The 16,593-nt window shown below is 39.5% G+C and overlaps 1 protein-coding gene across 2 annotated transcripts in view; it reads right to left on the minus strand.

Annotated features, from left to right (window-relative positions):
- DAPK1 (death associated protein kinase 1) overlaps positions 1-16,593 on the minus strand; it is an 81,016-nt gene that overhangs the window by 36,912 nt on the left and 27,511 nt on the right. For both annotated transcript variants that reach the window (XM_083576502.1, XM_083576501.1), the window contains exons 3-8: positions 13,864-14,085; positions 6,594-6,732; positions 5,650-5,779; positions 1,012-1,060; positions 900-926; positions 298-450 (exon numbers count right to left, since the gene is read on the minus strand). In XM_083576502.1, the coding sequence (XP_083432628.1) occupies positions 298-450; positions 900-926; positions 1,012-1,060; positions 5,650-5,779; positions 6,594-6,732; positions 13,864-14,085 (720 nt within the window). The remainder of the gene's footprint in view (positions 1-297; positions 451-899; positions 927-1,011; positions 1,061-5,649; positions 5,780-6,593; positions 6,733-13,863; positions 14,086-16,593) is intronic.

Below are 16,593 nucleotides of genomic sequence, written 5' to 3' on the forward strand. Positions count from 1 at the left end.
GACACTTAAACGTTATGTCTTCCTGGTTCCAACTGGAGATTCTGAACATTACACCAGACTGGTTCTAACATATCCTTCAGGCGGTTACTTCCACTGTGTATATATACAGCACTGAAAACATGCTAGAACTAACTAATAAATAAGCAAATGCAAATTGTATAAAGTGGTAAGGGCAGCAAACTTGACAGTCTGGATCAACAAAACAGGGAAGATCTCCTTCACTTTGAAAGGGATAAGGGTAACTACCAACTAATCCTGTTTGCTTAAATCACAAAATGAATCCTGGAAGAAACTTACTTTGGATCCTTGATTAGTAATCTTCTTATAAAATCTTTTGCTAAAGCACTGGTGTTGCTGAAGAATTCCTCTTCGAAGTCATAGTTCACTGCAGACACATTGGCTAATGTTTCTTGTTTTGTCTCTCCCAGAAACGGCGATGCACCACTCAGACTGCAAAAAATAAGTTCGGTCACAATGATATGGTATGACTCCAGGACAAAAGGTTTGGTTCCAGGATTCATTTTTAAAAGTGATTCTGAAGCTCAGCCCAGTAACTTAAATAAGGCCTCCACTATCTTCTCACAGTGACTGCAACTCTCAGAATTTACATATTTTCGCTTTTCATCATTTATGCTGACTGCATGGAAAAACGCACACTATCCAAATAAAATAAAATTATGTTCCTATATAGAGGAACATAATAATAAATCGTAACCTAGAAAATAAGGACAGCAACCAATTATGTTTGTAATCAGTAGTTTGAAGCATATATTTGGAAAATTATGTACAACTATCCAAAACATGGGCCTGGATAGATTAGTAACCTTGTCTATAACTTTGTGGAGTTGATTTAATAACCAAATGGGTAAAACAAAGTGATTTAGAGTGTTAATACTTACAGAATATACGTTATTACACCAATACTCCTGAAAAAGAAAGGGTGTCTATCACTATTCAAAAAGACACAAAAAAATTACAAAACGTTCAAGTGCAGAAGAATTGTGAACTTACCACATATCTGCCTCAAGGCCCAGCGGTTCATAATTTACTATTTCAGGAGCTAAGAGACAAAGCAGAGGCTTTAGTCTATAGCAGAGCAGTTTGACACGAAACGATATATTTTTTTCAGCTATGAAGTATACATACCACAAGGGTAGGGTCTAGAAAAAAGCAGATTTTCCAACGGGAATCACCTGTACATTAGTTTACAAGCTGCATTAGTTTACACAAATGCAGATCCACAAACATTTTATCGTTAGTTTATTTTACAATTCGTTCTATCACAACCTCACCCCCTTTTAAACTTTTTATGAAACTGATTCAGACTGTTCTGTAAGATATTTATTCATTATGATCCCCTGTATTTGAAAACAACAGATTCCATGTATATACTATTGCCAGATGTATTCATGTTCCCAAAACATCTGCTGTGTATTGTATGCAGGGCTGATTTTGAAGACTGTCTAGAAACTTCAGCTGGGCCAGGATCATCTCACCAGAACTAAAAATTGCCACATACCCAATTTGTATCTGGAGAGATGTCAAAGTTTTTAACTTATAAAACTATATGCATTAGTTTGGGATGCTTCCATAGGAATCTGTGCATCAGCTTTGGGAATGACCTGCCTTCAGTGATTAGCTGCAGAGTAGAATCATCCTGGAGGGGGTGCTATTTTCCCAGGAGGAGGAAAAGGTCAGAGGAGCTTTGGATCAAGCTTACTGTGCGATCTGCACATGCCTACCCCAAAGTAAGGCAATGTCATTCCACTAAACTGATTTCCTTCTCTCCTTTTGCCACTGCTGTTTTTGTTATGTACTGAAGTTCTCACCCTGGGCTAGCAGGGGGATACTGTAGTTATGCAAATAAGGAATCGAAAGTGACATTCAGTGATTGGATAGTTTTAGAAAATTGTTACATTTACGTTGTACTGGAGCTCTATATAAGCAGGCTGACTGAACCCTTCAGTTCAGTTCTGTTCTGGCCTCTGAATAAACAAGAGCTGTTTGAAGAATCGCTGTGTCGTCTGATATGTTCACCCACAACTTAACAATTTTACTGCTACTTTGTCTGTGGTTTTGTTAGGGATTTTAGTTATAAAGCAATCACGTAAATACAAAATTGCTTTTTTATATTAAAAGTATTGTTTTAAGTTGTTTTTACCATCTTATCTACCTTACAAGCTTTATATTGAAAGGTAGGACATAAACCTTTCAAATTAAAGAAAATATATACAGTATATAGGAAGTCCAGGCAGAAAATCATGACTCCCACATACAGAAAGGAAAGGGTGTTAAATTTGCAAATATTCAAATTCAAATTAGTTTGAATGCAGGTAAATATTATCTACCTAGAAACAGTGTTCAAGAGGATGGGCAACATTTAAAGATAACTTGTAAAGACTGAACACATGTAATGATCACCACTGCTCACATATGAAATGTAGCCCTAAGCAATAGTGACATGTACATATCAAACTGCCTAATAATAATGTGTTTGGCACTCTGAGAGGCTTATGTTTTTCCTAACATATAAAACACTACCACCCACTCTCGTACCATTTTCTTCTTTTATTTCTGCTTGATGAACATGTACATGTTCAACATTATTTCTCTGTTAATCTCTCTTCCACTTGCTATTGTCTCCTGTTTTGCTCTCTTAACATATGGAAACATACAAGCCCCAGAAGTCTGCTTTTAATGTTTTCCTGACTGTTCCTAGTCATATAAGTCACTTTAACTCCTTTGGTCTTGTGTGCAAGGTTTTTGTGTGGTTATCTTTGTTTATTATCTTCATGACATTTTTTTCTTGAGTTAATTTTAGAAATATTCCTTCTCTTCCTGCTGTTCAATAACACCCCCCCCAATTATTCAAATGCCTGGTGTCTTTGCTTTATGTTAACTTGAAGATTTTCCCTTTATCACAGCCCTTGTTCTAAGCTCTCCCCATTTTCTTATTTCGATATGGAAACAACTTTGCTTTCTATGGTTTATTTATACAATGCTTCCTTCTGCCTTCCTTCCCTATACAGTAGGAATGTTCTACATTGTTATTGGTATTTCAACATATTTTCCAAGTCATTATGGAGTCTATTTTAAAAACTTGCATTAGTTCCCAACAGTTTCCTCCCTCATGTGGACTATTTTTAGTGCCTGGAAGGAACTTAAAATAAAACATCCATTTTTTCCTTCTCACTGTCTTCGTTTTATATGTTGCTACATGCAAAGAGATAAATGAACACTGTTTTATGTATTAAATTAACAGCTATTCCTTTTATTCAATCTACACACTTTTGTCAACAGCTGTTCCTTTCCACAGAATTTCTATTTTTGCATTAACACTCATCCACCTTGCTTAAATTCCTATATATTTTTTCTAATATGAACCACCTGCTGGTCTCTGAACTTTTCTTTTTCAATTACAAGTGTCCTGTTTCCTTCCTCCTTTAGTGGCACAATGTTTTTCATCTGTGTTCTTTTTATAATTTGGTTATCTCTCACTTTTTCTGTATTTGTTTACCTTCCCTTTGACTATTGCCTATCAGGCTACTCTATTTCCCCCTTCAGTCTCAGGAACTGGCCTGTAGCTCAGTCTGTACCCTTTTCACATATTCTAAAATGGATGTGAGCAATTTCTTTTAAGAGATCTATATATTCCACACGTGCTTTAGAACAACTAGAATAAAAACAATAAACCAGCATACAACCAACTAAAGAACAAATAAGCAAAAAGGAGCAGCAGCAACCGGACAGTAATACTAAAAAAAGCTTTGGACAAATTTATTTTTATTTAACAAAATTTATATACCACTTCATGGTAGCAAAACATCCAAATGGTTTACAAGTATAATAGAATTATAGAGTTGGAAGGGACCACAAGTCCAGGGGTCAGCAAACTTTTTCAGCAGGGGGCCAGTCCACTGTCCCTCAGACCTTGTGGGGGGTCGGACTATATTTTTTGGGGGGAAATGAATGAATTCCTACGCCCCACAAATAACCCAGAGATGCATTTTAAATAAAAGCATACATTCTAGTAATGTAAAAACACCAGGCAGGCCCCACAAATAACCCAGAGATGCATTTTAAATAAAAGGACACATTCTACTCATTTAGAAGACAACTGGGCCAGATCCGGACCCCTGGCCTTAGTTTGCCTACCCATGCTCTAGTCCAACCCCTGAAATGGAGGAATCTTTTGCTCAGTCTCACAACCTTGAGAGTCTCACACTCTCTACCGACTGAGCTGTATTAAAAGTCCAATAAAAACAGTTACAAACAATAACATTAAAATATATTTAAAATCAAGGGTAAAAAAGATTAAAAACATTAACATCTACATGTCTGAATAAGCGTGCCTAAACAAAAATGTCTTAAGCGTTTCAAATTATCCATTTAAAATGGGTGCCAGGATGCCATAAATGCTGATCAGATGTCATTAAAAGCTTAGGACTTTTCCTGGGAAGCTGCAATAAATGTGCAAGGTGAACATACTGAGAGAGAGAGAGTTCCATAATTTGGGCACCACCACTGAAATGGACCTCTCTCTGGTAGCCACCCTCCCAACCTCAAAAACCAAAGGAACCAAGGCTTTAGTTGATGGTTATCTGGTAGAAAAGAATCTCCTAGATACCCTGATTCCAAGCCATTTAGGTTTTCAAAGGCCAAAACCAGCACCTTGAATTGAACTCAACAATGAACTAGCAGCTAGTGAAGTTCTCCATACCACTGAAGTATTCTTGTGGTGCTGACTCAATCTTGCTACCATGCTCTAAACTAGCTGTAATTTCTGGATGTTCTTCCAGAGCGGCCCCATGTGTAACACATGACACCAAACCTGGATTTTTTTGGATAATGGGTACAAGAAACAGAGGCCACCGGAGTATCCCACAGCAAAGCAGTGACAAGCAGAACTCAGAGAATGGAGACCTGCTTCTCATGAAGCTCAGCCCCATCCAGAATAGGCTGAATACCACTTCCCTGGATTGATAAATCATTCATCACCACCACTGTCTTTTCCTGGATTGAGCTTCTATTTGTTAGCTCTCATCCAGCCCATTACTGATTCCAGATACCAGCTGATACCATGCCAACACCTGGGTCAGATATAAAAGAGAAACACAGCTGGGTGTCATCAGCAGATTCCTGTAAACCTCTCTTGATATTTCTTTTGATGAGTAAGCAGGATATAAATATTTTTAAATAAATAAAAGGTCTCCCACCTGGCACCAGGAATGAGCTCCAGGTTACCAGGCATTTGCAAATGGGTAGAACTGTTTCTTATTTTCTGTTTTGAAGTCAGGCCATCCATCTGTCACAAATTTCTAAGATGGGCATATGGGGACAGGAGGGCTGGAAAAATGTGTGTGAACTTGTAATGGATGTTCCTTTATTTGCATGGCAAATGAGAAACTGGGAGAAGTACACACTACAGTATCGTCCTAGGTAAATTCTTTTGCTGTGCAATCTGGACAGGTTGTTGCTTGCCCATCCACTGCCCCTGTTCTCAGCACAGACAGTACAGGCGAGAGACTGAGTATACTGAAGTTTCCAGCTCATGTGGAAAATGGAGGTCAGTTCTGCTTTGGCTATATGAACCAGTCCACTGTCATGCAAACACACCACAACAGCTAAACAGAGAAGTACAACACTCACCAACAAATTCAGGCGTCCCAAAAATGTTCTTAAACTCATTACTAAAGTCTATTTTATGCGCTAAGCCGAAGTCAATGATCTTGATACGAGGCTTTGGTACATTTCTATCCAGCAGCATTATGTTCTCAGGCTTTGAAGAAAAAAGATTGGTTGCGTGTGAGCAGTTGCAAAACACAGGAACAATTTGGAAAAATAATCTCTTCCTGACAAGTAAAACTCATATGCTCTAAGCACCACACTCAACAGAAATGGGCCCATGGCTGTGAAAACACATTGGTTCCTCACACTGAATCCTGACTGACACAGGGTTCACAGATAATGATTTATTATATCCAAACATCATAATATAATGGTGGGTCCTGAGCATAGAAGAGCTGCAAGACTCCCATTTGTTCTTTTCAAAATCAGGAGTATTCCTAAGTGCTTAAAATAATTGAGGCAGAGACCCATAAACACACATTTGCAAATGCTAATTTGTATATACAAACGCAAGTTTGGAAATAAACTTCACAGCAGCAAGCTAATTTATTTCTCATCCAAATGACCCTACGTAAAATAAATTCTTCTATTAATTTGAGCCCACCCCCCATCTACCCTAAATCAGCAAGTCTTTAATTAAGTTCTCCTCAATTCATTTTCCACATCCAGTTCAAAACCAGAGTCTTCCTTCAATTAATAATTACTCACATTCATCAATCATTAAGTCTGGTTTGGCACTGAGACTGCACAGTTTCTTTCAGGCGGGCAAAATGAGTGGACTAGTAGGTAGGGGCACAAAATATTTAGGAAATAGTGCAGAAGCCCCGGGGCATGCTCCGCCACCACCATGATACTCTTATCAATAGCTACCTTTCACATAAATAATGGGGATTTTTATTATGCTATCCAAGTTCTAAGTGTTGCTTTAGGCACTATTCCCCAAACTTAAAATCTATCCAACATACCTTGAGATCAAAGTGTGCAATTTGCAGAGAGTGCAGATAGTTAACACCATTGAGGATTTGCTTGAGAAATTCCGTGGCCTCCTCTTCAGACAGAGATTCCTTTTCCGCTAAAAAATCAAAGAGCTCTCCTCCTGCAACACTGTGAGAATAGGAGCAGCAGTTATTGACTTTAGCCTATTGATTTTTTTTCAGCTTAAGGACTTTGTACAGCCATATTAAGAAAGGCAATCCATTCTTAAAAGCTTCCTGCACAGGATCTGAACACGTTTGTTTTTGTTTTTTAAATTACAATTCAAATGTTTATTTCAGTCTGCCATGTAACAATGCATGCTTGAAAATTCTAGGCACCTAGAAAATTGACGATTGCCTCTGAAGAATTGTTCTGGTATACTGAACTATTTTTCTGGCTTTATTATCATAGGTTGTACTTTAATTTATGAAAATCAATGAGGTTCATACATTGTTTTGGATGACAGGAAGTGGGAGTAGTAGCAAGTCTCCGGTGGCAGGAGAGAAATAGCAATATTATATGCAACTATTGATTTTAAAGCAGAACACAGAAAAGTCACACATTGTTTCCCCATAACTCTATAAACGTTGACTCCTGCCATCTCCCAACCATACTTTGCTTATGATTTTCAGTGCAGCAGCAAACTTTATTTTAAATATTTCTGTGTACCCTTTGCCTGCATAAAGACTACATTTAAAAAGTTCTCAAATATTTTGATTGTAAAATCTGTCAAGAAACTCTTACAAATGAATGTGTACACACATAGTCCTTTTTCCATCCATCACTTTCTGTGATGATGAATAGCAGCTGACAATAAGAGTATACTGGCTCACCATCACATCTTTTCGTTCTATACAAAATTGAATCGCGACACTCTCTGAAAACAACGGAGCAATGTTCTTGGTTTTTTTGTTCCAAATGTTACTTCTTTGTGTCATCATCAACATTATTAGCAACAAATATTAAGCGACAAAGGCGGATTTTAAAATGAAACATTGATGAAAACATCCTTGCCTATTACCACTGTCTTTATCATATTTATTACTTATTTATATATCTCCTTCCCATTCACCAAGTGCTCTCAAAGCAGCAACTAACCCATAAAAAGAAGAAACTCTTTTTATGCCTTAACCAATCTTTAGAAGACAAGGGAGAGGAGGCCAACTAGATGGTTTTCCTTGTGGAGATCCACAACACAGAGATGGAAAAGACCTTACCTATAAGCTTATATAAATTGGAAAGGTCTGAATGGAAATCAGTCTCTTCCCTCAAGGAACCTGGTTTTAGGCTGTCTGTGGCTTTAAAAATTAACACCATTACTTTTTATTGTGCCTGCAAACTAACTTGTAGGCAGTCAAGCTTCAAGAGGCACAATATGTGCTCTGTGATCAGACCCAGATAACAGTGTCGCTGCATCATTCCGAACAAGCTGAACTATCCCAGCCTTCCAAAAGTAGCCTTATACAGAACATAGTATGCAAGCCAATCTGGAAGCTACCAAAGTATGTATGAAACAGCCAAGCCCGTATTTCTATCTACTTTAAAGCTCTAAACCAATTGTAGTACTGTCAGGGGTAATCATGGGTACAGGTGATGGGTAGCTGCATCTCACCACTGAGGTGTTGTGCAGACATTAGAACAGCCCATAGACAAAGAGCCATTAAGTCCACCAGGGGTTGGTGAGATGTATCTGGAAAGTCCCATAACATGTTGGGAAGACAACAGCCCTCCTCCGTCCCACTCTCCATCTTCCCTGCAAGAAACCACTAGCATACCTAGCACACAAATCTCAACAATGGCCTTATCTTTCACTATCTGAGGCAGTGAATTCCATAATTATTTCTTGTTCATATGAAGAGATGTAGAGATGAAGACATACAACCACACATGAAATCACTGTCCTATATGACTGGCTGAGGTGTTTTTTTCACTCTTTTTATGTTTAAAATGCTTTGCGATCATGGCTGACATATGTTTTATCTTTTTAAGCTGGGTTTGGATTCAGTGCTAAATTTACAGTGGACCCTCGAGTTATGTACCTCTCAGTAAACGTAATCTTTGGGTTGCGAAAGTGGCAAACCCAGAACTATTTTTCCGGGTTTTGCTGCTCACACATGTGCAGAAGCACTCTGTGTGCCACGCGCGTGCGCAGAAGCGGCGCCTCTGGTTATGGATTTTTTTAGGGTGCATACGGACCCCCGGAATGAATTAAATCCATATCCAGAGGGTCCACTGTATTGTATTTTTGTTGTGTTTATAACCTTGCTTACAATATTTGATGGATTGTACGTCGGCAAGAGAAATTATTTTATGAGGCAGCTAATATATATGAATAAATGCAATGTGCCCTTTATGTGCAATCAATTCTACTTTATAGCATAGCTGTGAGCATACATTTGCATGTATGTAGGGCAATATGAAAATTTCATGTGAAAGGCAGGGATGCATATGGGTGTCCCAAGGATGTACAGAGTGTTGCCTTCCCTAGCAATCTGAACTAGTCCTGAGTGACTATCAGTCGCAGAGCATTATTAATGCAGCTGCATCATTTTTAAGCAGCTAGAGAGACATGCTCATACCCTGAAGAGCTTAGTCTAAAACTGGACAGAAGATACAAGGGGAGTAAAGGGTTGCAGACCAAGATTAAAAATACCAAATGTCAATCCATATCCCAATACTCAATTCAGTTCTCTGCCCTCTACTCAACTTTGAATAGCTCAAGAATCCGAATATCTCATTTGTTAGGGCCATTCATTGAATATCCTTTCACAAATTTGTGGCACCCAGGTGTTGATGGACTACAACTTTCACCATTCCTGAGCACTGGTCATACTGGCTGGGGCTGATGGGAGTTGCAGTCCAAAAACACCTGGAGAACCACAGGTCCCTAATTTTATAGAATATAATTTCATTTTAAAGTTTGCTAGTATGACAATAGCCCACACTACTTTCATTTTCTCCTGCAGACGTTTGCTTTGTCCAAGCTGCACTGTATAAAGGCTGCTATTTATGTTAAGTGTATAATGTATACCCTGCACCTGTGGCTCCTAGAAGCAGTGAGCATGCAACAGTGGCCACACACAAGGAAATGGCTTTGACTGGTCAGCTAAACCTGGAGAGGGTAGTCTATGGGACTTCCCCTGCATGCGAAGAAAGGCTGTGGCGGATTGAGCGGTCAAGACCAACAGTGGGTCCAACGGTCCAGAAGGCGGTTACTGCACATGTTGTAGAGCAAACTGAGGGGTAGATGGGGCTTGTCAACCTGGGAAGGTAGCCCATCTAGGAAAAGGAAAACTCTGATCCTAAACCTCTGCTGCCTTGCAGCTATACTCATTCATGAGAAGGGCTTTGGCAGCAAATCTGGAGGAAAAAAATCTGTATCTGCTAAGGAGTAAATTCCACACAAATCCAGAGTGGGATCCCAAAGATGATTGGATGGTGTCTCATACGCCTCATTTCAGCAACTCGTTTCTGCAGCCAAGCTAATATCAAATGTACTGTTCTGCTTCCCTTTTGACCACAACAGTGAAGCTAACTGTGGGGCCACCCAGGACCTCCATACACATTGCCCAGGCTTGCACCCCGGAGAGGTCACTTCAGTGCTGCTAAAGCAGCAAAAACAACATGGGAGGCAGGCGTTGTTACCGGTCTCCACAATCACAGCAGGCGCTGTGATTCTCCAACAATTTGCCTTCACCCCCAGAGGCGCACTTCATAGTCTCTTGAGACAGATAGATGCGAACAATAAAGACTATATATACCGGTACTACAGAAAAACAACTTAATAGGGACAATGAAAGCAGACAGTAATGGACATAACCTATGGTTGGATTAGAGGGGATTGGAGTAGTATTGAAGAAATGAAGAGAGGAGGAAGAAAAAAAGTAGCGGTAGCCATGGGCAGGAAACAACCTTTGCTTCTCAATGTGAAATGCAGGAAAGGTGAAACCATTGTAAATGGGCAGGCATTTCATCAAACAGGCTAGAAGCATGAAAAAAAAGCTCACATCTAAGAGGTTTACCTAAGCAGGGCAACTGCTAACACATCCCACATTTCACTGCACTGCTGCTTTGTGATTCATTATAATGCCACAGCATGCACCAAGTTAAGCTTGAGCAGTTTATTCACCTTAATGGAACTAAAAAGCAAATTATGAAATTAAAATGTGAATAATCTCCATTTCACCCAGATGAAGCCAGTGGAATGTTTAAAATTCTGTTTTCAGAAGTTCACTTCTTGAACATCTGCTATAAATATTTCTGAAAAGAAACGCAGCACAGCAAAATGGTGCTAATTAGTTGATGATTAACTTGTCCTTTGAAGAAATAACTTGTCCCCTACATTAGCCGCCATATTTTTTCCACACAGGAGATTTTATTTGCAGCATATTTATGACAACAGCTGAGGGCAAGTCTAATTGATTATTTTCCTTCTGGTTCTCTAATAGGGATTACTGAGTAAATTCTGCATAGCTCCTTAAAGAACTGCATGCTCTTGAACTCTGATTAGCAGAACATTATAGTGAGTGCCACCCACAGACTCTAAATACTTCTAATGAACATAGCACATAATTACATTAAATTCAGATCATGTATTAGCAGCTTTCTCATTCAGCAGCAGAAAAGTAACCTTTCCAATGCAATTTCTCTGATTCGTACCTGCAAGTTTATAGTGACTGCTTCCCCAAGCATAAAATAACACAAAGATCACATTAAGCAAACAGCAGACACTATTAGTCACTGGCATATGATGTATCCTTGTAAGGATAAACAACTATAGAACCAACGTTTCAGCAACCTAACATTTCATTTTTGTTCTAGTTTCATCCTTAACATAAAACATTTTCCAGAAACAAGCTCTTTGAGAATTGCTTTTTCTGACATGTTGGTTAATCTCTTGTATGGAAGAAGCACCAACAACCAAGACCAGCACTCTGATTACTGTATTGGAGGTAGAAGCAACAAGAAGCCATTGCAGAGTTGATTTTTCTGAGACCTATAAACCCAGAGCAAAACAGCTGCAAACCCAATAAAACCCCTCAGTATTTAACACACAAGAAAGCTGTATCTACAGTACTCCCTCTCTGGATCACAAAGAGGTAATTATATTTTTATGCATGCATAAGGAGTTTACAAATGGAATCAACAGAAAACATACATGTGGAGTTGGCTATAGGTTCTAGTGCAAGGTTTAACTGAGAGTCTTCAAGAAGATCAAGCACTGTGTTTAACAGTAAAAAAAAGATGCGTGCAGTCAACACTTCCATCCTCTGGGAGGAAAAATATATCACACAGCACTAGAAAATAATTATTTTTCAAAAGAAGCAAACAACCCTTTCTCAAGCTTTGGGATTAAATGCTACATCCCATAAGATATAATTATAGATTTTAAACAGTAACCTTGAAACAGATTAGCTTCAAAAACCAGCATCATCATTCTTTAATGAGCTAGTAGCATTGTACTTACATGCCTTTATTAATAAACTGATTAAATAATTAAGGCACCAGCTAAATAGTTATTGTCCCATGGAGCATTTTAAGCCCAGTGCGTTTAACAAAATTAAAATGGCCTACATTGGAAATGGAGAGTAAATCAGAACAAAACAGAGATTAGCCTGATTGGTTTTGCTATTGGGGAACCTATCCTTTTTCACTGATCATTCATGGTGAAAAATGAGGCCTGAACATTTAGTTAATAGCTTTTTTCTTGCTTGATGAGATAGAAAAGCAAAGAGTGATAAAGTCGGCATAGGCGCCGACTTTAGTCCAAGATTGAGGGGGTTCAGCGGGTGTCATGTGTCTGTGACATCGTGTACAAGATGTTGCTTCATCAGGAGGGGGCCAAGCATGGACCCCAGTGCAGCATGGCTTCAATGGCCAGCAGTTCCTCCTCTCTGGCTCTCAGGAGGAGCCAGTCACAGAAGCCACACCGCACTTGGCCTCCTCTGCTCTCTCAACACTGAGTGCATTCTCACGTTAAATGTGTATCCTTTTCAGATTCATCCTATGTATACTGAACACTAGATGAAATCCCCGCCCCCCATGGGGCTCAGCAGCGTTAACTAGCAGTGTTAACTAACTAACTAACTAACTAACTAACTAACTAACTAACTAAAAGTCAGCTAAGCAGCATTAACTAACAAGAAGGAATAAATTATAGGGAAATATTCAGCAATAACAGACCAGTTAACCTTTATTGAAAATTGTATTTTTAAATGAGTAAGTTTGAAAAATTGATGGTTCAAGTTTCCAGCCCGACTCCCCAAACCAAATGAGTTCCTTTTTCATGCATTTGAGATATTTACTTAACAGTGCTTCGTTTCTGCCAGGAGCCAGTGCCAGGAGTAAATCAGCAATAAAAAAAACCCACTGGTGTCAGTGGATTCTTTATTCAAAGAAACCAAATCAGTGTAGGCCTAGTGATCATACTTGCGAGGAATAAAGGTCCCTGCTTTACCACCGCTATCTGAGGCTCCTCCCTCTTGCCTTGTCCAGCAGCCTAAGGCTCCTTCGCTTTGTCTCCCTTCGCTCTGCCCTCTTCATTTCTCTGTGCGTCCTGGGAGAACAGAGAGGAGGGGAGATGGCCGCAGCAGGAGGCAGACACCCCTTGATTCTTCAGCAGCCTGCTTCATCTTTGTCTCCTCTCCTCTCCTGCCACTGAGTCTGGAAGGCTCTCTGCCCCAGCCTCTTCCTGCTCACTAAACTCTGTTGCCTCTTCAGCTTCTGACTCCTCCTTCTCCCAGTCTGCTCCCTCTAAGCATGCATTGGTGGAGCAATAGAGTGCTTCTATTGCACCACCAACAACCAAAATGTGAGAAACTAGCAACCGGGGGCAGAGAAATCTAATTGTCACACGTAGGTAAAAATGACAGGGATTTCCACTTCACCACTCAGTTTGATTCTCTTGTTTTCTCACTGTTTAACTCTCAAATCACTGATCTGCTATAAAGCAAAATACATTTTCTAACTCACCTCTGTGCACACAACACAATTCTTTTTCACAATTCTACCACCCAGGACTAACACCCTCCATCTGCAGGGTTATAATTGTTACTCCAATAACATTTCACAGAAGTACTTTCCTGCCCTTTTTCCAGCTCCATTCACTAGCTTCTCTCAAAAAGCTGCAGGTTTTTTATTAAGATCCGCACCCCCGTTTTTTCCAGCACAAACTGACAGAAAGTTGCATTTCCAAAAACATACATTTCTGATTTTCAGAAAATGCTCCATCCCCTAAAAAGCAATTTCAAAACTACTTACAGTTCAAGAATAAGAATTACATCCATTTTACTTTCATAAACATCGTGCAGAGTAATCACATTGGGATGCTGGATCTCCTTCAATATGTTTACTTCTCGTTCAATGTCTTCTCGAGTCACTCCTCGGCGGCTGGATTTTGTTCTTCGTTTCTTGATGAATTTTGCAGCATACTGTGCCCCAGTGCTCTTCTCTCGACATTTCCTTACTACTGCAAACTGTCCACTAAGAAACACAAGACAGTAGGAAAGGTATTTATTAAGTATAGTACAAAAATATTTACTATTGCTACACACAATAGAAATGACAAAAATTTGGCATTGGTATATGCAAAATTGGGTTAATATTGGAAAACTGATAAAAAATTATTTGGCAAAAAAGAAAGAAAAGACAAAAATTAAATATGAAAGGAACACAGAAATGTGCTCATACCTGGTGACACCACTGGTCCACTTGGTGCTAGCTACGGATTCAACCAATGAGCTGTGAACTTCCCCCAATACAACCACTCATTTAAAAAGAAATAAATCCCTAACTGCAATGCGGAAAAAGTTTGGGGGGTGGGGAATACCAGAAAAGCAATTTAGCACTAATTAAAATAGGCTTTGAAATGCTGCTCATAACAAAGGTTAGAGTGAATGTGTACCAAACTGGTACCACCTTTTTGATATGTCACTGCCAGAGTCAAAACCCTGACGTTTAAACAAAATAGAGCAACGCTTTAAGGTGGAATCCAATGTAGCACCAAGTCTCTCATTCCATCAGCACAATTATTTATCCATGTACAAGGGAACACCCTCTCACTCAGTGGAAATCCTTGCACTGAATACCACCCTTAAGGGCATCTATACCTGTGGATAGTGCACCCAATCTTCTGGGGATGAATCCTAAGGAAAATACAGGATGCTGACCATTGGATGCCCCAACGTCCCATAACAAGCACAGTAAGCCTGCAACTTGCTCTCACTTTACTTAGGGGATTGACACCTGCAACCTTATATGAGTGAGGTGGGGGAAATAAATAAATGGAGAACTGGGGGAACCCACTGCCCTCCGTGCCCCATTTATTTACAGTCATGGGAAAAAGAAAGTACACCTTCTTTGAATTCTGTGGCTTTACATATAAGGACATAATCACCTGCTCCTTAGCAGGTCTTAAAATTAGGTAAATACAACTTCAGATGAACAACAACAAAAACAAATAATAATAATAATAATAATAATAATAATAATAATAATAATTTATTTCTATCCGGCCCTCCCCGGCCTAAGCCGGGCTCAGAGCAGCTAACAACAAGTAAAAATAGCACAATGTACAGTGGTACCTCAGGTTAAGTATTTAATTCGTTCTGGAGGTCTGTTCTTAACCTGAAACTGTTCTTAACCTGAAGCACTACTTTAGCTAATGGGGCCTCCCGCTGCTGCTGCACGATTTCTGTTCTCGTCCTGAAGCAAAGTTCTTAACCTGAGGTAATATTTCTGGGTTAGCAGAGTCTGTAACATGAAGCACATGTAACCTGAAGCATATGTAACCCGAGGTACCACTGTACATAAAACCACACAGTAAATTAATTCTAAAATCAATTCAGAATCAAATTAATTGCAACCATTGGGTTAGAGTTCTTTCTATGAGGATTACAGAAGGAGAGAGGGGGTCAGACTGTGCCCTGGCCAAAGGCCAGGCGGAACAGCTCCGTCTTGCAGGCCCTGCGGAAAGATGTCAAGTCCCACAGGGCCCTAGTCTCTTGTGGCAGAGTGTTCCACCAGATCGAGGCCATGGCCGAAAAAGCCCTGGCTCTGGTTGAGGCCAGCCTAACCTCCCTATGGCCTGGGATCTCCAAGGTGTTTTTATTTGAAGACCGTAAGGTCCTCCGTGGGACATACCAGGAGAGGTGGTCCCGTAGGTACGAGGGTCCTAGGCAGAGCCTGTGTCTGCCTTTGCAAGCAGACCCCTAGAACCAAACCCTCGCAAACACAGTGGACCCACTGTAAATGAATGAAGCATGGTAATTCCACATTAAACGCCCAGTGTGGAAGCATCCCATGATAACCAAAACTCCAATGTAAAGAAGACTGTTATTTCATTTGAAGGGTTTATTTCATTTGAATTTAGTGTAACCGGTACAGCGATTCAGTTACATGTTGAAACAAATTTCAAAGGTGGCTAAGATCTTCCTTTCTTCATAAGCAACAACAACCCAGGGGGCAAACATTCTGTAGATGATCTCAGTGACTGAGCTGGAAAATAAGGGTTCAGGTGGTCCCTAAGGTTCCCTGGACCTAAGTTGTTCCGGGTTTTGTGAGTTAATACAAAAACCTTGAACCTGACTTAGCAGGAGATATTTCTAAATATTATGGAAAATTTGACATTCTTTACTGCATATGCCTATTTTCCAGTGTCAATTTGTTTTGTAATGTAGAAATATCAACAATATATATTACTGATTCATACAATTAAGGACTTGTGGGATTTTTATTACTACAGAGGCAGGTATAAACTGAAATAAGAGAGCTTTCCATGGGTGTTTGTGAGCTGAAGTGTGGGAAGAAATCCTGAAAGCCATTTTGCTAAAAATTAACTACAACATTAGTGTGCTCTCATTTCATTACTATGCCTCGTCACAGCTGCCCGTGCTGCAAATACAGGAAACACTGCAGGTTTCAAAAGTATAGAGCCAAGTGTCATAGGTTTCATTAGAATTGAAGAGATAATTTTAATAATAATAATAATAA

This window comes from Podarcis filfolensis (genome assembly GCF_964270895.1).
Source record: "Podarcis filfolensis genome assembly, chromosome: 11".
NCBI lineage: Eukaryota > Metazoa > Chordata > Lepidosauria > Squamata > Lacertidae > Podarcis > Podarcis filfolensis.